Source organism: Euprymna scolopes, chromosome 44 (assembly GCF_053919585.1).
Source record: "Euprymna scolopes isolate OS-2025 chromosome 44, ASM5391958v1, whole genome shotgun sequence".
Classification (NCBI taxonomy): domain Eukaryota; kingdom Metazoa; phylum Mollusca; class Cephalopoda; order Sepiida; family Sepiolidae; genus Euprymna; species Euprymna scolopes.
Genome location: NC_136525.1, coordinates 46,523,077 through 46,549,097, shown reverse-complemented (window position 1 = coordinate 46,549,097; position 26,021 = coordinate 46,523,077). Strand labels below are relative to the sequence as shown.

Genomic DNA, 26,021 nt, shown 5'->3' with positions numbered 1-26,021 from the left:
TCTCTCTCTGTCACTCGCTATCTCTTTCTCTCTCTGTCACTCGCTATCTCTCTCTGTCACTCGCTATCTCTCTCTGTCACTCGCTATCTCTTTCTCTCTCTCTCTCTCTGTCACTCGCTATCTCTTTCTCTCTCTCTCTCTCTGTCACTCGCTATCTCTTTCTCTCTCTGTCACTCGCTATCTCTTTCTCTCTCTGTCACTCGCTATCTCTTTCTCTCTCTGTCACTCGCTATCTCTTTCTCTCTCTGTCACTCGCTATCTCTTTCTCTCTCTGTCACTCGCTATCTCTTTCTCTCTCTGTCACTCGCTATCTCTTTCTCTCTCTGTCACTCGCTATCTCTTTCTCTCTCTGTCACTCGCTATCTCTTTCTCTCTCTGTCACTCGCTATCTCTTTCTCTCTCTGTCACTCGCTATCTCTTTCTCTCTCTGTCACTCGCTATCTCTTTCTCTCTCTGTCACTCGCTATCTCTTTCTCTCTCTGTCACTCGCTATCTCTTTCTCTCTCTGTCACTCGCTATCTCTTTCTCTCTCTGTCACTCGCTATCTCTTTCTCTCTCTGTCACTCGCTATCTCTTTCTCTCTCTGTCACTCGCTATCTCTTTCTCTCTCTGTCACTCGCTATCTCTTTCTCTATCTCTGTCACTCGCTATCTCTTTCTCTATCTCTCTCTGTCACTCGCTATCTCTTTCTCTATCTCTCTCTGTCACTCGCTATCTCTTTCTCTCTCTCTCTCTCTCTGTCACTCGCTATCTCTTTCTCTCTCTCTCTCTCTCTCTCTGTCACTCGCTATCTCTTTCTCTCTCTCTCTCTCTGTCACTCGCTATCTCTTTCTCTCTCTCTCTCTCTGTCACTCGCTATCTCTTTCTCTCTCTTTCTCTCTGTCACTCGCTGTCTCTTTCTCTCTCCTCTCTCTCTGTCACTCGCTGTCTCTTTCTCTCTCTATCTCTCTGTCATTCGCTATCTCTTTCTCTCTGTCTCTCTGTCACTCGCTATCTCTTTCTCTCTCTCTCTCTCTCTCTGTCACTCGCTATCTCTTTCTCTCTCTCTCTGTCACTCGCTATCTCTTTCTCTCTCTCTCTGTCACTCGCTATCTCTTTCTCTCTCTCTCTGTCACTCGCTATCTCTCTCTTTCTCTCTCTGTCACTCGCTATCTCTTTCTCTCTCTGTCACTCGCTATCTCTTTCTCTCTCTGTCACTCGCTATCTCTTTCTCTCTCTGTCACTCGCTATCTCTTTCTCTCTCTGTCACTCGCTATCTCTCTCTGTCACTCGCTATCTCTTTCTCTCTCTCTCTCTCTGTCACTCGCTATCTCTTTCTCTCTCTCTCTCTCTGTCACTCGCTATCTCTTTCTCTCTCTCTCTCTCTGTCACTCGCTATCTCTTTCTCTCTCTGTCACTCGCTATCTCTTTCTCTCTCTGTCACTCGCTATCTCTTTCTCTCTCTGTCACTCGCTATCTCTTTCTCTTTCTGTCACTCGCTATCTCTTTCTCTCTCTGTCACTCGCTATCTCTTTCTCTCTCTGTCACTCGCTATCTCTTTCTCTCTCTGTCACTCGCTATCTCTTTCTCTCTCTGTCACTCGCTATCTCTTTCTCTCTCTGTCACTCGCTATCTCTTTCTCTCTCTGTCACTCGCTATCTCTTTCTCTCTCTGTCACTCGCTATCTCTTTCTCTCTCTGTCACTCGCTATCTCTTTCTCTCTCTGTCACTCGCTATCTCTTTCTCTCTCTGTCACTCGCTATCTCTTTCTCTCTCTGTCACTCGCTATCTCTTTCTCTCTCTGTCACTCGCTATCTCTTTCTCTCTCTGTCACTCGCTATCTCTTTCTCTCTCTGTCACTCGCTATCTCTTTCTCTCTCTGTCACTCGCTATCTCTTTCTCTCTCTGTCACTCGCTATCTCTTTCTCTCTCTGTCACTCGCTATCTCTTTCTCTCTCTGTCACTCGCTATCTCTTTCTCTCTCTGTCACTCGCTATCTCTTTCTCTCTCTGTCACTCGCTATCTCTTTCTCTCTCTGTCACTCGCTATCTCTTTCTCTCTCTGTCACTCGCTATCTCTTTCTCTCTCTGTCACTCGCTATCTCTTTCTCTCTCTGTCACTCGCTATCTCTTTCTCTCTCTGTCACTCGCTATCTCTTTCTCTCTCTGTCACTCGCTATCTCTTTCTCTCTCTGTCACTCGCTATCTCTTTCTCTCTCTGTCACTCGCTATCTCTTTCTCTATCTCTGTCACTCGCTATCTCTTTCTCTATCTCTGTCTCTGTCACTCGCTATCTCTTTCTCTATCTCTCTCTGTCACTCGCTATCTCTTTCTCTCTCTCTCTCTCACTCGCTATCTCTTTCTCTATCTCTCACTCTGTCACTCGCTATCTCTCTCTCTCTATGTCACTCGCTATCTCTTTCTCTCTCTGTCACTCGCTATCTCTTTCTCTCTCTGTCACTCGCTATCTCTCTGTCTCTCTCTGTCACTCGCTATCTCTCTCTCTCTCTGTCACTCGCTATCTCTTTCTCTCTCTGTCACTCGCTATCTCTTTCTCTCTCTGTCACTCGCTATCTCTTTCTCTCTCTGTCACTCGCTATCTCTTTCTCTCTCTGTCACTCGCTATCTCTTTCTCTCTCTGTCACTCGCTATCTCTTTCTCTCTCTGTCACTCGCTATCTCTTTCTCTCTCTGTCACTCGCTATCTCTTTCTCTCTCTGTCACTCGCTATCTCTTTCTCTCTCTGTCACTCGCTATCTCTTTCTCTCTCTGTCACTCGCTATCTCTTTCTCTCTCTGTCACTCGCTATCTCTTTCTCTCTCTGTCACTCGCTATCTTTCTCTCTCTGTCACTCGCTATCTCTTTCTCTCTCTGTCACTCGCTATCTTTCTCTCTCTCTCTCTCTCATACTATTTCTTTCTCTCTCACTCGCTATCTCTCTCTCTCACTCGCTATCTCTCTCTCTCACTCGCTATCTCTCTCTCTCACTCGCTATCTCTCTCTCTCACTGGCTATCTTTCTCTCATACTATTTCTTTCTTTCTCTCATACTATTTCTTTCTTTCTCTCATACTATTTCTTTCTTTCTCTCATACTATTTCTATCTCTCTCTATCTCTCACTCACTCGCTATTTCTCTCACTCACTCGCTATTTCTCTCACTCACTCACTATTTTCTCTCTCTCTCTCACTATTTTCTCTCTCTCTCTCACTATTTTCTCTCTCTCTCTCACTATTTTCTCTCTCTTTCTCTATTTCTATCTTTCTATCTTTCTCTCTCTTGCTATTTCTTTCTTGAAACAAAATGAATGTGGAGTATAACACTATTGTTTTGCCTGTCTGGTTTACCTACTTTTTAAAAAAAAAATTTTTTTTTGTTTAGAAAGGAATATAATGATTATAATAGTAAAAGTAATAATCATGATAATGATAATATATAAAAATGATAATTAGGACTATGACAAGTGCTAGGAAATTAATCACCCATTTTAGAACCACTCAACGTGTTTAGGTCAATATTTATAAATTCAGCCTTTTTTAAGCGGGTTTTAGCCCCCCTCCTCCCATTCTTTTTTTTTTTTTTTTTTAAAGATTCTTTTAGAAAGAAAGGCTTTAAATATTTAGAAAATGAAAATGAATCAGAATGAGTAATTGTATTGGGATCAAGGATAATATTGGAAACGTCCATTCACTATGATATATATTTCTCCGCAACCTCTGGCCTTGATGGAGGGGAGACTAAAACGTGCGGCTATTGTTTCAAATGATCTGAAATAACAGCAAGGGGAGACTTGATTCCAAATATTTCTCATATGTTATATTTCCTCACTTTTTGAAATAGGGTATGATTATGGATATCTCCAGAATCAATTAATCCTTAGACACTGTGAAATTTACCAAAGAAGGGAGATATAACATATGAGAAATATTTGGAATCAAGTCTCCCCTTGCTGTTATTTCAGATCATTTGAAATCATAGCAGCAAGTTTTAGTCTCCCCTTCATCAAGGCCAGAGGTTTTGGGGAAATATCAGATATTTTGTAATTCATATGAAAAACTAAGCAAACAAATGACTTTTTATGGCTGTGAAAAAAGTGCCAAAAAAAAAAAAAAGTGCGACCTTAAGGGCAAATCTCATATAACCCACTATACAATTCAGGTGATTACCTTTCCAACGAGCCTTCTTTTGTTAAATTTTGATCAATAGTCGCTGTGATCTGGAATACATAAGATTGCCAAAAAAAGTTGTATATCTATATATGTATATATCTATACTAGTAAACAAATTGAATATTGAAATGCTTTGGTTCTATGAGACGAAACTACATGAACATTTGCAGGGTTTTGAAAATTATATTTTATTATTAAAATATGACAGTTGATAAAAAAGAACCTATATTTTCAAACCAATAAAATGTGCCCAAATTTGACTACATTTGTATTATATATAGTGTCCTGGTAGGACAGCTTCAGTTTTGCTGCTTCGGTGGTCTCCCTTGTGGCCTTGTCAGGCCACTAATAAATGCTTTGCTGTAAGTGGAATATTCTGGTGGTGGAAATGATGATTTCCACTTAGCATAAAGCAATTCTCTTGGCAGAAAGAAATTTTAGCTCATGTTGTTGTATTTATATTTTTCAGATGTCCTTCGAATATGGGACTCCCTCCTTTCCGACGAGCGAAGATTTCAATTTTTAATCACGATATGCTGTGCTATGCTGATGTAAGTTGATTTTTTATATAAGGAAGTTGTATTCGCTTTTAAAATAGAAAAGTGGGCTTTTAATATAAATGTCGGTGCAGCAAATAACTTAAGTTTATCCATATATAGTATCTTTTAAAAGTATATAATTAAGATACACAAAACTTTCCACGTTTCATCCTCGTAAGGATTAGTCAGGCTAATGCATAGAATTGATGTTGCTCTATGCTTTTATAGATATGCCCGTGGTACTGGAGTTGCTAGTCAGCCAATCAGATTCTTAGTTATTCACACACCCATATATTGTAGTCGATAGGCTTGCACCTGTTTCTTTATTGTTTTAGCAAGGCTTTTGTTTTTTTCTTTTTGCTTTGTAATCGGAGATGATCTAGTTTTAATTTGGATATTTTTTTTGTTTTTTTTCTTGTTTTACATTTTCTGTTATCCTTGATTGACTTTATTTTTTTATTTTATTTCTTTATTTTTATGTATTTGTTTATTTATTATTATTATTATTATTATTATTTATTTATTTATTTAATATTATTATTATTTATTCTTATTTATTATTCTTATTATTTATTATTATTATTTATTTGGTCATCATTTTTTTAACATTATCCTAAGGTAAAATTTCTTTTGTGTATACATATGGTTTACTATTTCACTCCTGCAGTTTAATAAATTTTGGGGTTCTTTAAAGTTTACAATAGCTAATTTCTCATTTAAACATAGTATATATATATATATATATATATATATATATATATATATATATATATATATATATACTAGAGAAATTATCTATTGTAAACTTTAAAGAACCCCAAAATTTATTAAACTGGAGGAGTGAAATAGTAAATTTAAGCCCCATACGATTGCTCTTGCTCCTGTCTCTATTTTTTTTCTTTTTTTTTTTTTAGATTTTATCATTAAGGAAAACAAATTACTAAAAAATAAATCCCTTGATTCCAATTTTGATGAGTGAGGGCAAAACATGTCAATTGACTCGTTTTTGATTTTTTTTTTTTCTATTTTCCTACTTTTATTTTTTAGTCGCTATCCATTTTCCTTTTCTCCTCAGTCTTTTTTTTTTTTTTTTTAAATATAAAATGAATTCCGAAGGAATACGTCTTCCCTTCATGATTCCCTTAATAAAGTTTTGTAACCACCCAAGAAAATCATGAAATATATATATATATATATATATATATATTCTTTATTTGTTTTTACATAAACAGTAATACAGTCATGAGCATGTTTCGGTCAGCTAGTTATCAGTAGTTTACTTTCGTATAAACTGTATCGCCTGAAGAGGTCTCTAGTTACTGGTAACTAGCTGACCGAAACATGCTCATGACTGTGTAGCAACATATTACTGCTTATTTAAAAACAAATGGTATACCCTGCTCTATTTCGGTATTGAGCACTCTTGTATTAACCTTGTTACACTTCATTGGTTGCTTAAACTCTGGAAAACAATGATCTCAGATTATATATATACTAGCAGGGCGCTCGGCATGGCCCGGTCATAAAATATGTTCAAATATGATATTTTGATTAACCTAGATTTCGTATTTATTATTATATTAGTGAGGGGTACCCGGCGTTGCCCGGGTGTTTCGAGGTGTGTGTGTGTGGAAACTCTGGGGGTGGGGTGTTAAAAAAAAATGTAAGTATGAGGATCGAACCCGAACCGTTGAGGCAAAGTTGTGAAAAAAAGGTGCCCGTTTTAATGAGTTAATGAGGTCAAGTTTGACTGCGGGATAGTATTTCCCCCCCCCCCCAAAAAAAAAGAAAATGACTAACCCACATGTGGCGAGCGACAAATGTTGAATATTTATCTTCCCGAAATCGAGCAAATTAAATAGACAGGCGAGCTTCGTTGTTAACTGTGAGATATTACAATTTATATGTGATATAAAAAGTTTTAAAAGTTGTGAAGCGACCGACCGCTTCTCTGAAAAAAGCCTTTTGTAGACATACAGAAAAAGCGAACATATTTATTGGCACGGTAAAATAAAAGTTAAATTTTGTCTAATAAATTCTAAAAAAGGGATTAAATTAAAGAAAATAACAAAGTATATTATGTATTTTTAACTGGCCTTTCCGATGCAGCAATCGGATTTTAGAAAAAATAAATAACAAAAGAACAACAAACATAATTGCAAAAAACCCTTGTTCAAAATTATTGGCACGGCTTTGTTTTTCTTTTAGTATCAGTATAATATCAATCAATTTCCGGTTTACGTGCTTTCTGAACTTTTTTATAGCCATATTATGCTTGTTTAACGCTAATTCAGTGAATAATTTTTTTCAGATAATTTTTAGATAGCGATTTATTTAAACTATTATAAGTGACTAAATTATAATTTTCAATCGCCATGGTTAAAACTAAGGAACACAGCGAAGACGTCAGGAAGCTTGTTGTAGCATGCCATACCAATGGGGAGGGCTATGAGAAGATTTCAAAGAAGCTAAACCTTCCCAAATCCACTGTTAGAGCCATAATAAACAAGTTAGAAAAAGGATTCTTTCCCCAAGAGATGAACGGAAAATTGTTCGACAAGTAAAACAAAACCCAAGGATCTCTGTTGGGGAGATTGTTGATGAACAGAGCACCTCTGGAGTGAATGTATCTCGACATACAGTTGGTAGAGTTTTGAAGAGAGCTGGTTTAAAAGCATGTCGTCCGAGAAAGACTCCCTTATTGAAGCCTATGCACCTGAAAGCAAGGCTAGCCTTTGCAAAACGTCATATTGATAAAGATGTTGCATTCTGGAAACGTGTTCTATGGACTGACGACACGAAAATAGAGTTATTTGGTCATAATAAAGTGTCTTATATTTACAGAAAATCTGGCGAAGCTTTCCTGCCTAAGAACACCATACCCACAGTGAAGCACGGTGGAGGCAGTTTGATGTTTTGGGGATCCTTTGCTGCCTCTGGACCAGGGCGACTTGTTAAGGTCACAGGTAGCATAAAAAAGGAAGATTATGTTAAAATATTGGATGAAAACCTGAAAGACTCTGCTAAAGAGCTCTCACTTGGTCGTCGTTGGTGGTTCATGCAAGATAATGACCCAAAGCATTGGGCTAAACTGACTAAGAAATGGCTTGAGGACAATCATATTAATGTTTTGGAGTGGCCATCACAAAGCCCAGACCTTAATCCAATTGAAAATTTATGGAGAACATTAAAATTGAGGGTAATGCAAAGGAAGCCTAAGAATCTTATTCAATTGGAGGATTATTGTCAGGAAGAGTGGGCTAAAATTACTACTGAAGAGTGCAACAACTTGGTTGTAAACTATGAAAAGCGACTGAGGAAGGTAATCAAGGCCAAAGGCTATACAATTGATTATTAAATAAATCGTGCCAATAATTTTGAACAAGGGTTTTTTGCAATTATGTTTATTGTTCCTTTGTTATTTATTTTTTCTAAAATCCGATTGCTGCATTGGAAAGGCCAGTTAAAAATACATAATATACTTTGTTATTTTCTTTAATTTAATCCCTTTTTTAGAATTTATTAGACAAAATTTAACTTTTATTTTACCGTGCCAATAAATATGATCATCACTGTACATACATTTTCGCTTTAATATTTATGGATTAGTATTGATTTAAAAAGTTAAAAAAAAAAATGACTTATGTGCCACCAACGAGAATCGAAACCAAAACATTTAGTTTCTGATTTATTTTTTTCTTCTACCATTAATGCCTGAGCCATGAAGACATGTTTGCTGCAAGGCTAAAAATTAAAACATGAACCAATAGCCACTACATTATGCATACATATACGTAATGCCGTCGTTCGACCTTCACCTGGCAAATTGCATTTTAAAAAAAAAATTTTCACACTTTTGTACCGATTTTCCCCGGGCTGAAACTCAAATATAAAGTTTTGCATGCGTTCAAATACATTATATATAAAGTTTCATGTCTGTAGACCAAAAACTGACAGAGGAGATTGGTAGGCATAATTTTTTAAACAAATATATATACGTATACATAATATATATATATATATATATATATATATAGAAAGGGGTTTGTGTTTACTATAACCTTTTTATGCAAATATTATGCAAGTATAAATCCTGTAGAATATCTGCATGAATATAATTACACGTAATGGTTAACTAAAGATGATCATCCCATGAGAAAACCGAAAAAAAATTATAAGGAATTAATTAAAATGAATGTTTAAAAGAATATGAAAATTTGCTAGGTCATTTGCGGATGAATGCAATTCCATGACATGTATAACAAAGTTGTATTTTCTTTTTAAATGAATAGAAAAAAGAATTGCTTTTTTTTTTCTTGGCCTTCGGGCCAAGATGAAAGTGTAGTATCTGTTCGGGTGCTTCACTTAAGTTAATTGGTCCTTGGTCAATGTCGGGGAAACCCTTCATACTAAGACAATTACTATTTTTTGGGATTCTGCCAGGGTGCCCCCTTTTTGCCTTTGTCTTAGAGAAGCTGACCCCCCCTTCTTAAAAACGACCTTGTGTCACATTTGCTTTCGTGGGGGAAGCAAATAAATACATAAATGAATAGAAAAAAGAATTTTTAATACGATTTTTAATATGCACAACAAAAAAAACAAACAAATTTATAGGAGTATAGATATACTTTTTAAAGTTTTAATATAAATGTGGACTTAGCTCATATGGTAAAGAATAATGCTGGAGATTTACATGTTTTGGTTTCGATTCTAGTTGATGGTACCCAAGTAATATATTTTTTTAATTTTTAAAATCACTCTTATATAATGGGTGGATGTGGCGAAAGCTGTGAAAATGAGGGCTTACCGTTCAAACGACCTAGGTGTGCGTGTGTGCTTTGTCATCGCTGCAAAGCTAGGATAAGAAAAGAATTCCAAGATGGCGCCGACGGCGTTTTGTAATTGTATGATCGCGGAAACTCTCGCAAAGTCTCGTGCATATATGCAAATCAGTTGGTCTTCGACAACTATAAATTCAGGTCGTTTTGGAAGGCAAGGCGTGAGGAAAGAACGGCTGGTTGGTAATTGTGTACGCTGGTTCGTGTTGGTGGCGTGTCGGACACCGTGTCTGTGTGTGTACTGATCGAACCGCTTTCCTGTCCCTTGCACTTTGGACTTTGAATTGGTTTACATTGGACTTCAACTTCAGTGGACCATAATAATCAATAAAAAATGGCTCTATCCATAATAATAAATATGAACGTTGTTCTCGTAAAACAACAACTAAAATAAATAAATAATACAAATTACTGAATAAAAATTCCAATTAATAAAATAGTATATCATTCAGTGCAGACCCGACAATAAAACGTGGATTTATAAGACCAAAAGATCCAACTTTGATCGTCTGTGGCGCAGAAGATAGAGACATTAAATCTCTAAGGTTCCAGGTGAGCATTGTCTGCCAACCTCCAGTATTTCCTCCTGTATCAGAAAACACGCTATGTGATATACAAATATCTGTACGTGATGTTGCCAAGCTAATCAAAAACCTTGATTCCAGTAAAGCAACCGACCCTGACGGTATTCCAATTATAGTACTCAAAAGACTTCGACCAGAACTTGCGCCCATACTTACAAAACTGTTTAAACATTGTCTTAAGGAGAATTGCTTTCCGTCACCCTGGAAAATCTCATCAGTATGCCCCGTATTTAAGAATTCAGGTGATCGCTCATCTCCCTCACAGTACAGGCCAATAAGTCTCCTGTGCGTCATGAGTAAGTTGCTGGAATCTGTGTTAAATAGAGAAGTAATCAACCATCTCAGCAAAAATAACCTTAGTGACACGCAATATGGTTTCCATTCTGCTACATCTACAGCAGATGTGCTTACAGTTATATCTCATAGGATTAGCGAATCTCTCAACAGAGGCTACCTTTCTAGAGCAATTGCTCTTGATATATCAAAGGCCTTTGATAGAGTATGGCGTAAAGGTTTACTTCACAAGATCTCCAGCTATGGTATAGCTGGAAATGTCTTCTCAATTATTAAATCATTTCTCTCTGATAGATTCATAAGAGTAGTGGTTGATGGGCAGAAATGAGAAGCTCTTAGTATTAATGCTGGAGTCCCTCAGGGGTCCATCCTGGGCCCAACTCTTTTCCTGATCTATATTAATGATCTTCCAAATCACATCCTTACATCATTCGTAGACATCTATGCTGATGACACTACTAATTATGGTAGCACATCTAAGACCGTAAATGACCAAGTTCTCTGATTCTCTCTCCTCTGATCTTGAGCAAGTAGTACAATGGGGAAAGAGGTGGCTTGTTACTTTTAATGCATCTAAAACCAAGCTTTTATCTTTACATCATCAATGCCCTGATCCCCATCTGGCATCAATTGAAATGAATGGCTCTCGTCTTGGGGAGGCCTCATGTTTTGACAAGCTTCTGGGTTTGACCTTTACTCCTGATCTTAAATGGAACACATACATTAAATCCGTTGCCAAGGCCGCTGGAAAAATGGTGGGATCCTTCTATCGATCCAGTAGATATCTCACTGCTGATGCAATTCTCTATCTATATAAGAGCCAGGTACGTCCAAGGATGGAGTACTGTTGCCACATCTGGGCAGGAGCTGCTAGAAAGGACTTATCCTGCCTTGATAGAGTTCAAAAAAGACTTTGTAGTCTTGTGGGAGATGTCCTTTTCTCTTCCGTGCAACCTCTTTCACACAGAAGAGATGTTGCGAGTTTGTCTCTGCTTTATCGTTATTTTCATAGCAGGTGCTCGGCTGAGCTCCATTCTATAGTCCCCCCTCGCCAAACTTTCACAAGAAACACCCGTCTAGCAGAAAGCACTATCACTAGTTTTCCCCACTCTTTATCTGTGACTAAACCCAAGCGTAGATTCCATGAGCAAAGCTTCTTAGAGCTGCACACCTATGGAATTGTCTTCCGTTTTTCTGCTTTCCAGATGACTACAATATGGTTGTCTTCAAGTCTAACGTAAACAAGTTTTGATGAGCCGTTCCACTTAGTTAACAAATTTACCTATTCTCCATTACTAACAATTACTATATTGTCCAATTGACTACTGTACACTCTTTAACCCTTATCCTCGAGTGGCCTCTTGGCCTTGATAAGTGGTGATGCCTAAGTAAAAAAAAAAAAAAAAAGATAGCAGTTTCAATCCTACCCAAAGCCGGCCAGAGGCTTAGTTTTTCTACAGTTTATTAAGAAAAATTCTTGCAGTTTTCCATTTTTTTTAAAAATTTAATTATTTATTAACAGTTTATTAAGAAAAATGCTTAAATTTTTCTAGTTTTTAAATTTTTTTTTTTTAATTTGTTTTTCAACAGTTTAAGAAAAAATCTTACATTTTTCCCATTTTTTAATTAATTTTTTTTTTCAACAGTTTATTAGAAAAAATTCTTAAGTTTTTCCATTTTTTTTAATTTAATTTTTTAAAAATTTATTTTAAAAAATTTTTCAATAGTTTATTAAGAAAATTTTTTAACTTTTTCTATTTTTTAATTTAATTTTTTTTTCAACAATTTAAGAAAAATTCTTAAATTTTGCCATTTTTTAATTTAATTTTTGTTCAAATTTATTTAAAAAATTTTTTTCAACAGTTTATTAAGAAAATTTCTTAAATTTTCCCATTTTTTTAATTTAATTTTTTTTTAAATTTAATTTTTTTAACAGTTTATTAAGAAGTGATATACTAAAGGACGATTTCCCTACGAATATGAAACTACTACAGGTCAGTGTTTATGATTTTTTTTTTCGTATTTGGGTTAATCGGACTACTGTTCTCATCTTGAGTGTAATTTTCACAATGTTTCGGTAGATGTAACCTCCGACCTTCTTCAGGTGTATCTTGTCGAACTCTGGAATGTTTCTGTCAAACTTGGAAATTTGGACGGAATTTCGAACGGAACCATTTATTTACTTCATGGGGGTAGTTGTTCTTGTTCTGTCAGCCATGACTGGATAAAGGTCCTAAGTAATTCGCAATTGTATTTTTCGGTTGTCCACACTAAGAATTGAACCTTCAACTTTTGGGTGAAAATCACTTTTTACAATTGATTTTTCAAAGTAACAATTTGTAGACCAAGGACGATCGGAGGTTACATCGATTGAAGTGTTGTGAAAATGACACTCAAGATGAGAACAGTAGTCGGAAGAGTCCAAATAATACACATAACCAATCTTCATCTCAAAAATTCAGAAACGTCACTTATTTTTTTTATTTGTAATTTTTTTTTTTGTAAATCGGGAACCCGTGGAAATTCCAATTGTATCTTGTCATTGTTGTTACTTGTTGTCACTTGTTACTCTTAATTGCAATTTCTTACACAAAAGAATATAATTAACCAAACATGATAATTATTAAATACAATATATTACAATAGAAAAATGCGAGCATGAAAAGTAATATGGTTAAGCTTAAACATGGAAAAATAAAGGACGAGTTATTAAAACTGGAAAAGCAAAGGACAGACACGACAGGAAAACAAATGAACACATATCTTCAAGTCCAATGTAAACAAGTTCTTGTTCAGCTGTCCCCTTAAATAGTCAAATTCTGAACACATATCTAAAGAAATGGCAGAAACACTAGAGGATGACCTCCAATCTGTAGTGGAATGGGGACAAAAATGGATGGTCACGTTCAATGCCGCCAAGACTAAACTAGTTTCATTCAATAATTACAAGAAACCTTTTCTACCATCTATAGCAATGGCCAACGACTCTTTATCTGAGAGCACGTCTTTCAAGCTCCTTGGCCTAACGTTCACAGGAAACATGAGTTGGAACAATTACATCGAGGGCATTGCCAGGGCCGCTGCAAGGAAGGTGGGCTCTCTCTACCGTGCTAGAAAACTGCTAACACCGGAAAGTATCCTGTACTTGTATAAGGCAACCATTCGCCCATGTATGGAGTATTGCTGTCATATTTGGGCTGGTGCATCGGCTACTAGTCCCTCGCTCCTAGACAAGGTTCAAAAGAGAGTTGCAAATCTGATAGGCCCTGAACTGGCATCTAAGCTTCAGCCTCTGTCCCATCGACGAAACATTGCATCCCTCTGCCTGTTCTACAAGTGTTTTAATAGTGAATGCTCTGACGAACTGCAAGCACTTGTGCCCCCACGATGTGAACACCCTCGACAGACCCGACAGGTTGCAAAATCCCACCCCCACACTGTAGAAATCCCTAGATGTAAAAGATCTTTCTACTCCAGTAGTTTCTTTCCCAGAACCGCTAGACTTTGGAATTCCATTCCAAGTCCCTGCTTCCCCAATTGTACTAACATGCAGAAGTTCAAGTGCAATGTGAACCAACATCTTGCTACCCAAATCCCTACATAGTACCCCAGTAGTTGTTGCCCCTGTTAGTAGCCCCCTACACCAAAGTGGCAATGTGCCTTGTATGGGGTGAAAATGTAATAAAAAATAAAAAATAAAAAATATTCTAGTAAAAAATATAATAAATTTATAACTAAAAATTCTTTTTTCGTTAGTTCCAGAAGGTTCCAGGAACCTTCTCCAGCATTTATTATAAATAGAAGTATATGCGCTTGTAAAACCAGTTATTGATTCGTGCAGCAAATGAAAGGGACACAAAATTGGAAGCGACCTTTTAGCTAAAATATCAATTTAACTCCGGCCACAATCGAGAACTGAAATAATCCCTGGTCGTAACAATAAGCCTTCTGAACATCAAGCCAAACAATCCACAACGGACAACGTATTGGTAAATATAGATTTTCCTGAATTTTGATAGCGACTAAAGTAAAATATATCTGAAAGTTATTTTAGTATTTCTAACTTATAGTAATAATTAAAACCTTTTTATTATCTCCCTTAGGTCATTTATCTATATATCTATAAAAGTGAACGTGTCTGTCTGTGTACATTTCCCTATGCAATAACTCTGTCAATTTTTAGTCTACACTCTCGAAATTTGATATACAGGGTACTGAGATTTGGAAAAATCTTTGATCGGTTTTCGGACAGAAATTTGGCTGTTAAGGGGTTAAAGTTCAACAATTTGACCTTTAAGAACTCTACCAAACTCCTCTGCCAATTTTGAGTCTAAATACTTGAAATTTTAGATATAGGTTCCTTGGACATGGATCTAACTTAATAACTTGATTTGAGCCCAAAACAAATGTTAAGGGGTCATAATAAGGGTCAAAGTTAAAAAATTGATTTTTTTTTTTTTTGCTCAACATACACCTCCAAACACCCAGGCAACGCCGGGCACCCATGCTAGTATTAATATAAAATAGTCTTATTTTATTTTATTTTTATAACTCCATTCTCTGTTTTTTTGTTTTTTTTTTCAGTCTTTAGTTGCTGTGAATAGCTCTAGACACACAAACACGTAACAATCTTTCATCTGTTGTGCTTTAAAAACATATTCATGTTGATACATTGGTTCCCATTAGATCACCGAAGTTAAGCAACGTTTAACCTGGTCAGTACTAAAATGGGGGACCATTTGGGAATTCCAGGTGCTGTATATGCTCTCCGCTTATCTTTGCATTGTTTCTAGTCATTTAGCACTTCTTGCCATTGGATTTTAGCAGTGCCGATTCAGGAGATGCAGGGTTGGAGATTGCGCAACCCTTGCCTCACAATTACACATGCAGAGGGTATCCATTGTCTCTTGAGACTGAATGGAGGCATTATCATCATTAGTGTTGAAACGATTAATCTGAATTGGAAAAAATCTTAAATTTTTGCTTATCAGAAACGGAAAAAAATTGTTTGTGTTTTCCGATGCCTCAAAAAAAACAAAAAAAGATTCTTTTGTCTTTTTTGTTTGTTAGTATGTTTAAAACTTAATTTATAATTGCTAGTACTAATTACGAAATCGTAAATACATTGTCTTCGTAAAACAAAAATCTATAAATCACATTTTCCAATAATCAAACAAAAAATAGAATATTTCATAAATATATTAAAAAAAAACAAACTAATGCAGCATTAAGAATTGATGATATAATGTTATAAATTGAATTTAAAAAACAAAATTTTAATGCTGCAATATTTTAAGTTTTCAATTTATTATATTTTTTTACTAGAATATCTTGTCCTGTTCCCTTCTAGTTTTAACAGCTAGTCCTTTACTTTTCCATGTTTAAGCTTAACCATATTACTTTTCATGCTCGCCTTTTTCTATTGTAATCTATGATTTTTTCAGGCTTCCAATAAATTCACTTTTTCTTTGTTTAATTTCAGTTTTATTTTTTTGCCCCCATAAACACATGTAATAACAATGTACGGCACTCGTCTGCTTTCAATAAAATATCCCCAATTATCTCCCTTTCATTCTTTCATTCTCTGTTTCACTTGTTACTTCTCTTTTTGTGACAGCAGTGAATTAGTAGCAACACTAATTGCATAAACAACATGATTGCTATGGAAACCAGTTATAAGACATTGCTCACCTTCTTACGTCTTTTTTTTTTTTTTTTTTTTTTTTGAACATCACTAAATTCATCATGACTTTTGTTTTACTGAACGAAAATTAAATTTTTTTTTTCACAATATAGCTGAGAAGGTGATCTTTAAACTGTCATAATTGTTTGAAATTTAGTCGAAAAATGAATGAGGTGTGAAGCTTTAAAGCAGTTCTAAATGATTAAAACTGCCACTTAACCATATATTCAAACACGGTAGTGTTTGAATATATATATATACCATTTCGGCATACAAAACGACACTTAAAATTAAAAAATCATCTTTTAAAAACTAATAATTCATATTGCAATCTCTAGCCTAGACTAAACAAACATAGTTTTGAGATTTAAGTCGTCTTAAACAACCGATATTTAAAATTTGCTCCAATTTCGTACCTCGTCTTATCTGACGGTCGTGTTATACACCGAAATAAGCAGTATATACACAAACAAAAAACAGCAGTAAAATATTTTATGATTCTTATGTTGCATTTATAAAAATTTTTTTTTTATATTATCACAAAATATACAAATTCTTTTTTTCATTATTTGTCTTCGTACAACTTAACCTTTTTTTCTCCTGGTTATTCTTTTGTCTTGTTTGACGGCCTTCCTTTTGGATGGGGTTGAAAGTGCGGCATTCGCGTATCTACTTCTGAATAATTTCGGGGTCAAAAAGAGAGGGAGGAAAAGGGGGGAAAATGTAAAAACTCCCTCTTTTGCCCGAAGACGTTCAAATCTAGACCTTTAAAAAAAATGGCATCTTTGTCTCTTTTTTTGTTCTGTTCAGAACCACCAAGAAATGGCTATTGTGGTTAGCCAGGGGGCATCAAGCCCTAAAATGTACACAGTTCGAAAGTACCTGCTGATTATTTGGAGTAGACTGACAACAGTCAAAAGCGTAGGCGAATGTAGCTAATGATTGGGATATATATATATATATGTATGTATATATATATATATATATATATATATATACTCGGGGTTTTTTTTATATTCAAAAGTAATGGACTAATGAATTCAACGAGGTTGTTAGATAGTGCTCAATAAAAAGAGCTGATAATACTTGTTTATTGTTATATAAACATGCTCACATCTCGCTGCTACAAATAGCCACTTGTTTCAATCAAACAACAGATATCATCAGGCAGAGACTTGACTATTCAAAAGTTCAATGAATAACCTTTATTCATTGAACTTTTGAATAGTCAAGTCTCTGCCTGATGATATCTGTTGTTTGATTGAAACAAGTGGCTATTTGTAGCAGCGAGATGTGAGCATGTTTATATAACAATAAACAAGTATATATATATATATATATATATATATATATATATATATATATATATAAACAAATGATTAATAAAACATGTTAAAAAACTTATTGTAATTTTTATATATATATATATATATATATATATATATATATATATATATATACATACATACTAGCAGTTCAGCCCAGCTTTACTTGGGCCCTATGTACTGTTCATAACTTTGTGTATGTATATAAATATGTATATATATATATATATATATATATATATATATATATATATATATATACATTTATATATATTAAAAAGTTTGACTTTTGTTCAGATAACCTTCATCTAAAATTTCAAGTGTTTAGACCCAAAATTGGCGGAGGAGTTTGGTAGAGTTTACAAAGGTCAACTTTTTCAACTTTGACCTCTTGGCAGCCAAACTTTTGCCCTAAAACTGATTAAAAAGCTTGCTGCATGTCTGAATACGCTTTATGTAAAATTTCAAATGTTTAGACCCAAATTTGGCTGAATAGTTACTTAAGACTGCAAAGGTCAAATCTTTTTAACTTCGACCTCTTGGCAGCAAAATTTTCGGCCAAAAGCCAATTAAAAAGCTTGCCCTATGTCTGAATAAACTTTATGTAAAATTTCAAAATTTTAGACCAAAAATTGGCTGAATAATTTGGTAGAGACTGCAGAAGTCAAATTTTTTAAAACTTTCACCCCAATTTTGACCCCTTTAACATTTATTGTTTTGGACTCCAATCAAATTAAAAAGTTTGATGCATGTCCAAGTAATCTACATCTAAAATTTCAAGTGTTTAGACCGAAAATTGGCAGAGGAGTTTGGTAGAGTTTTCAAAGGTCAAATTATTGAACTTTTACTCCTTGACAGCCAAATTGACAGAGTAGTTTAGTATGAAAATATACACTCCCAAACAGACAATTTCACTTATATATATATATATATATATGAGGTGGCTTCAATAAGTTTCCAGACTTTTTATACAGACATTTAAAATTGTCGTAGCCTTGAAAATTCACTGTTATTGCTATACATCTTATGAGATGACTAAGTTATAGGATTTCAGGCTCAAACCCGTGACGAACCTGACGGCGGAAAAGAAAATGGGAAAAAACGTGACATGTTACCACTACACTACGAGGCCATAGGAAGTGAAAAGCGTTCAAATTTAGCGATGTCAATCAAAAAGTCGACTAGCTAAGTGAAGTGCAGAAATGGAGGTTGGCTGAAGGCCAGTTCAGCTTTCCGCTGTTTCATTTATTTGTTTCCCCACGATGTTGGGGGGAGCGGGAAACCAGCTCCCCATAAAAAGGGAGTGTCCAAATGAATAGCAATTGTCTGATATGAGGGGTTTCCGCCACATTGATCAAAGCTAATTGCTTTCTGGACGTCCCGGCACGAAAGGCCAGGAAGCTGCCTTTGCTGTCGATTAGTTTTGCTTTTTTTATGAAAAAGCTGAACAAACACGCGAGAGGAAGGAATAGCGTGAATTTTATAAAAGTTAATGTAAATAAATGTAGATACAATGTGCATTTGCAAATCGTAGATATTATGATCTAGGAAGTATATAAAAAGTTGTAAAACATAGTACCTCATCCCTCGAGAACCCCCGCGAAAAAACATTTTGCTTGCACCACTTTTGCCTTTTTTATATATATATATATGTATATATAAGGCAAAATGGTCGCAAGTTTTTGTATGGTGGTGGTGGGGGGCTCTCGAGAGGGTTACTATTTTTTAGAACTTTTTATATACTCCCTAGATTATAATATCTACGATTTGCGAAAGGACGTCGTGTCTACATTTATTTTGATCAACTTTTATAAAATTCACACTATTCCATCCTCTCGCGTGTTTGTTGGTGTTTTTCGTATAAATAAAGCAAAACTCATCGAAGCAAAGCCATTAGCAGCCTTTCCTGCCGAGACATCTTGAAAGCAGTTAGCTTTGATCAATGTGGGGAGGAAAACCCTTCATATCGGACAATTGCTATTCATTTGAGAGTTCCCCCTTTTTTTTGAGGGGGGGTAAAGCTTGGTTTCCCCAACATCGTGGTGAAACAAGCAAATAAATGAAATGGCAGAAAGCTGAACTGGCCTTAAGCCAACGTTCATTTCTGCGCCTGCGTGAACTCATTGTCAACGTTTTGATTGACATCGATAAATTTGAACGCTTTTCACTTCCTATAGCCTCATAGCGTAGCGGTAAGATGTCACGTTTTCTTTTACTTTCTTTTCCGCCTTCACGTCACGCGTTTGTGTCTGCCTGCCTACTAAAACTTTTTTCCTCCAAACACCCAGGAAACGCCAGGCACCCCTGCTAGTTTATTATGATAAGGTGCATAGGACTAAGTACTGTGGTATTTGCTCAATGAATAATATATATATATATATATATATTTAGGCAGCACTTTTTCTTTTAAGCATATTTAATTAAATAAAATAGACGTATTTTTTTGTCTATTAATTTCCGATTCTTTCCAACATCTAAATAACAGTTTTCACTGTTGGCAAGAAACTGGCTGATATAATCGCCATATTTGTAAGTCTGAGTACTTTCCAATCCTTCGGGATTCATTGTCAGAGATAAATTAATCTGACTGGTTTTGAACAATTTATATACTTTTTAAATCTCTTTGGTTAATTATTTTATATATATATATATATATGCATACACACACACATACACACACACTTCAAAGTATTGAAGCGAATTAGATTACTGGTTGGTGAATCTAATGGTTTTAAGTCCTATAAAATACTATAAGGAAATATTTATATAGGACAATCCCAGCCAAATAAAATTGCTCAATATATTAGATAGAGCAAATAAAATTTATTGCTTGAATCAAAGTATACAAAGTTTAAATTAATGTACTTAACCCATGAGTTTTCAATGTAAGCTCATCTCCTCAGAGGAAAATTTCTAGCAAAATACTAATATTGGTTAACAGTAATTTTGCTAAGTAGCACAAAGAAAAATATTAAAAGTGAAATACCTTTAAATGACAAAGATAAAGGAAATGAATGTAGAATGTAAAGAAAGGATATGAATGGTATCCAAATTTTGAATTTTATTTGAAAACTAGCAGAGGGTACCCGGCGTTGTCCGGATGTTTGGAGGTGTGTGTGTTTTTGGGTAAATAAAAAGAAAAATTGTTGGCCGGGTGTCCCGGGTGTTGTTTTAAAAAAAAAAAAATAGAAACCTTGTTGGAAAATAATAAAGTGTGAAAAAAAAGCCCGACATTTAACGGCAGGTGCCCGTTTTTGACGAGTTAATGACATCAACTTTGAGTGCGGGGACAGTGTTTTATTTACCGCGAGTCTGTTCGCTTCTTTTTTTATATGAAAAAGCTTAATGCACATGCGGCGATTGAAAATTATTGAATATTTATCTTTTGAAAGTCGGGCAAATTAAATAAACAGGCGACCCTGGTTGTTAACTTGTAGATATTATCATTTAGGCGCGATATAAAAAGTGAGGCAACCGATCGTTTCTCGGAAAAAAGCCTTTCTTGGACATACATGAAAACGCGCGCACACACACACACACACACACACACAAACATTTTTGCTTCTATATTTAAACATATAAACCAGAATCTATCTATCTATATAAAAATTAGATACCAGTTAGATTAAAAAATTTTTTTTTATTACATTTTCACCCCAAACAAGGCACATTGCCACTTTGATGTAGGGGGCTACTATCAGGGACATAAGCTACAGGAGTTCTATGTGGGGAGTTGGGCAGCAAGATGTCGGTTCACGTTACACTTGAACTTCTGCATGTCAGTACAGTTGGAGAAGCATAAAAACCCAGAAGTGAATTCCAAAGTCTAGCAGTTCTGGGGAAGAAACTACAGGAGTAGAAAGCTCCCTTACATCTAGGGATCTCTACTGTGAAGGGTTGGGATTTAGCTGCTTGTCGGGTTTGTCGGGGGTATTTACGTCGAGGGGGTACAAGTGCTTGCAGTTCATCAGAGCATTCACTGTTAAAGTACTTGTAGAACAGGCAGGGGGATGCTACATTTCGTCGCTGGGGCAGAGGCTGAAACTTCAGTTAATCTATCCCTGATGATGAATCCTGAAGGATTTGAAAGTACTCGGACTTACAACAAATATGGCGATTACATCAGCCAGTTCCTGCTAGAAATGAAGACTGTTATTCGGAAGTTGGAAAGGATTGGAAATGGAATTAATAGACAAAAACGTCTATTTTATTTAATGATATATAGAGGAGCTTTGTGTGAGTTTGTTCCCTATAGGCACTGAAACGAATGGGCCGATTATTTATTTATTTTGTTTTTAAATTTCACACGAAAGTACTTGATGTGTCTGGGAGTGTTCTTAAATAGGTTTTGTATCAAAATGCGTCTGATAAATATCGAAAATCGAAAAAAGAAGTCCGACCTAACTTCACAATTGCATTCGAGAAGTTTTATCACTGCACAAGCAGAAAGGTTCGGCCTATAAAATCAACTGTAGATTCTTTTATAAGACAAGGGTGCGTTCGAAATGAATGTTTCTTTTTAGAGCACAATTTGACCATGGTGCTTGACTTTTGTATGCTTACCTTTAATTCAAGTGATTAATGTAAAAATTATTTAATAAAATCAACAGTTAATTCTTTGATAAGACAGGGGCGCGTTTGAAATGAATGTTTTGTTCCCGAGTGAAATCATCAGCCTAATTGCTCTACTCACGCCTTGAGCACTATGGTAAGGAAATACTGGAAAAATATATACGTGATCTATATATCTATAAAAGTGAAAATGTATACTCATATCAGAGTTCTGCCAACAAGATATATATATATATATAATTCGTGGGAGAGAACTCCAACAGTGCTCGATTATAAAGAAAATATCAAAATAAGTGCATATTGATATGTGTTATAGAAGATCAGACCAACATTGATACCCTCGGTTTCAAATCCAAACAAAGGAGACGAGTCTCTCTTCGGCTTGTATAGATTTGTTTCCCAGAAAATGGTGTCGAATATTGGTCCTCTATTTTTGATTTGAAACCGATGGTACCAATGTTTTTCTGCACACATTTGTGTATGTGTGTGTGTGTGTGTGTGTAATCTATATATATAAAAGTGAGAATGTGTGTGTGAAGACAACTCTCAACCTATATACTCAACGAATTTTTGATCTACAGATTGAAAGTTGGTATATAGGGTATTCAGACATGTGGAAAACTTTTTAATCAGTTTTCATCCGGAAAATAGGGCCCCTAAGGGGTAAAAATTGAAAAATTGGTACAAATTTTTATGTTTGTCAACTGTTTCACAACTGCGCATGCGCAAATTATTCACATGGCAGCTTCCTTATGTTAAGAATAAGTAGGTTTGAAAACACTTTTTAAAGATTGTGTCAAGCTGGCCTAATAGTTATCGTACTTGACTCAATGTCTTTAGGTTTTGGTTTCGATCTCTGCTGCTCAAAGATATTTTTTTGGTACATTCTTACAACGTGCCCCAGCATATTATAAACACCCCAACCTTCCCATGCTAAGAATGGCTTTCGGAATAAACAACCCACAACCTCAAAAGCCGTTCTTAAAATGGGGTGGTAGAGGGTATTTATTCCGAAAGTCGTTAATAACATGGGGTGGTTGGGGGTGTTTATACTACGCTGAGGCAGGTCGTAAAAAAATGCCATTTTTTTTTTTTTTTTTTTTTTTTTTTTTTTACTCACAAGAAATGAACTTTTTCAATAAAAACATAATACTTGCATGCACTTCTCGGTTTCTGTATGACCGGGCAACTGTTTAGAAAAAAACATAATACTCGTAATTAATAGAGAATTGTCTCTATAATAATAAACTAACGGGACCTGTGGAAATTCCGCAGGGGACTCATTCATATGTAATTTATTTATTTAAATGGAGACGCTCTGATATTATTGTAGCTCTTTTGTTAAAACTGCAAAAGTATTTATCTAAGCTAGCACGAACGCCCGGCAAAGCCCGGTCGTAAAGTACGCTTAAATATGATATTTTAATTCTTGCATATTTCGTATATATTATTATAGAGTTAATGTTCTATCGATTTTTATATATTATGAAGTTGTGATTTAAACAAAAAAAAAATATATCCATATGACTTGGATGCATTAGCTTGAATTGAAACCGAAATAAAAACTTATGAAAATAACTTGAGTTCCTTCAGCCATAATTTAAACCGAAACCAAAACTTATGAAGAATTCTTGATAAAATTATTTCTAAAAGGATAGATGACTTCAGTGCCATCAGCTATAATCGAAACCGAAACCAAAACTTATAAAGAATTCTTGGTAAAATTATTCATGACAAGAAATGGAAGTACGTAACAATTAAACGACCCGGATGTAAGCGTGACACAGAAAATAACATACACGCTATCGTATTAATGTATAGATACTTAATCTACATGAATTAAAATGTCATATTTATGCCTATCTTACGACCAGGCAACGCCAGATTGCCTGCTAATAATAATAATAACAAACAAACAAAAAAACAGGAATGAATGAATAGCGAAAAAACAAAAAACAAAACAAAAACAAAAAAAAACAAAAACAAAAAAAACAAAAAAAAAACAAAACAAAGGTGATTGGGCGCAATGAAATTACCAACTAAAACGATTTGATTTATTTCAGTACTTTTTTCTTGTAATCAATAGAGAATTGTTTCTATACCAGGGCTCTACAAATTTATTTTTAGTTGACCTTTAACAATTAAATATTTTCATTTACTAGCCAAACCCACGTGATTTTTGGAATATGACACCTTCATTCAGTTACAAGTACGTACATCATAAAGATCTTTCTGTATCTAAAAAAAAAAAAAAAATAAGTGTAATCTCTACAATTATATAAATGCAACTTTATCTGTGTGTGCATGTGTGAGTTCGTTTCTTATAGACTCCAAAACGGCTAAAAAGATTTTCTTTAAAATTTACAGAACTTTAGTGTATAAGTCTGGGAGTGATCTTAGTTAAGTTTTGTCTCAGAATATCCCCCGATAATAATTACCGATAATAACCGTTATTTTAAGTTATCTATTATCAATAAAGCCATTTTTTCCATGTCGTCGCTTAGCAATAATGATAGAACAACGGGCCGTGAAAATTCTACTGTGATAGCATGTTTTTTTTTGTTTTTTTTTTCTTGCAAGACGTGGTCTGTAAGTTCAAACTCTGCACGTAAATTTCTTAATTTTTTTTTTTCATTAACTGCAAAAAAATTTTATAAGTCTTGAAAATTTACGTGTCTTTTTTATATATATACTAGCAAAAGTACCCGTCGTTGACTGGGTTCAAAAACAGCCTACAGAAAATCGACTCTGATTTATGAAAGTATGATAGGTTATGAAAAGGAAGGGTTGTAAAGAGATAGCTTCGAATTTAGGGGTATCAAAGCCAAAGCAAAATATGATGAAAGTAAAAATAAAATAGATAAACCCTATAATTTATTATACCATACCTGTTCACACTGAAACACTTATCACAATTTTCTGTGGATCTATATTAAAAAACCTTGTTAAACTTTGTGACATATTTCCATTCTATGGAGGTCAGGTGCAAACGAACACCGCATAATTTTATTATACCCTATTTCTTCAAACTGAAGCATAATTATCAAAATATACTTAGGCAGATAGATATGAAAAATCTTTATTAAAGTTTGTGCCTATTTCGATTCTATGGAGGCCAGGCGCGAACACAGACTCCACAATTTTATTATACCATCTCTATTTAAGTTAAAACATACTTATCAAAGTATTCTTATGTACATCTATATCAGAACACTTGTAAACGTTTTTTTTTTTTTAATTTTTAAATTTTTTATTTCCATACTTTGTGGACCAGGCGCGAACGCAGACCCCACAATTTTAATGAACCACCGTTCTGCCAGATCAAACATACCCATTCCTGTGTCTCGAGACATCTTCTATCATTATATGTAATCAGTTTTTAAAATAGTCAACCATATAGGAGCCTATTCGTGACCACACGCATTCAGCTTTATATTATAGATATTTTTTTTTCCATTACATGGTCTGTAGGTTCAAACCTCGCATGTAAATTTCTTAATGTTTTTTTTTTCGTTAACTGGAAAGAAGTTTATATAAAATTTTTATAAAATAAACAGTAGGTTCTCGAGAGCGCAATATAGAATAACATATATTTTGGACTAAGTTACTGCATGGAGGCATGTGAAGCTTCCTCCCGGGTGATTTCACGGATTTCGATGACAATAAAAAGTGTGAAATATTCGTTGATCATCATTCAATCCCGGGCAACGTCAGTCTCCCTGCTAGTTCTAAATATACTCTGAATTTCTTCAGCTGTTTACAGCCTTTGTTAAAAAAATGTATATTGTTCTATTAAACCTTTATTGTTTGAATAAGTCGACTTTGCTTGTTTTATTAAAAAAAGTTGAAAAGATATTTTTCACTCGGTGATAAACCTTGGAAACTTATCAGTTAAAAAAAATACAATCACCAAAAGATAAGCGTTTTATTGTTTCTTGTTGTCACTTAAAAAACACTCGCTCGCAAATGCGACTGTTTCACTTGCAACGTAAAGCCCTGTATGATAATAACTACTTAATCTGCATGAATTAAAATGTCATA

The 26,021-nt window shown here is 34.9% G+C and overlaps 1 protein-coding gene across 2 annotated transcripts in view; it reads left to right on the top strand.

The window, feature by feature from the left end:
- The window catches only part of LOC145268831 (TBC1 domain family member 13-like), a 176,242-nt gene that overhangs the window by 75,366 nt on the left and 74,855 nt on the right, over positions 1 to 26,021 (top strand). For both annotated transcript variants that reach the window (XM_080124490.1, XM_080124489.1), the window contains exons 12-13: positions 4,615 to 4,696; positions 12,337 to 12,394. In XM_080124490.1, the coding sequence (XP_079980616.1) occupies positions 4,615 to 4,696; positions 12,337 to 12,394 (140 nt within the window). The remainder of the gene's footprint in view (positions 1 to 4,614; positions 4,697 to 12,336; positions 12,395 to 26,021) is intronic.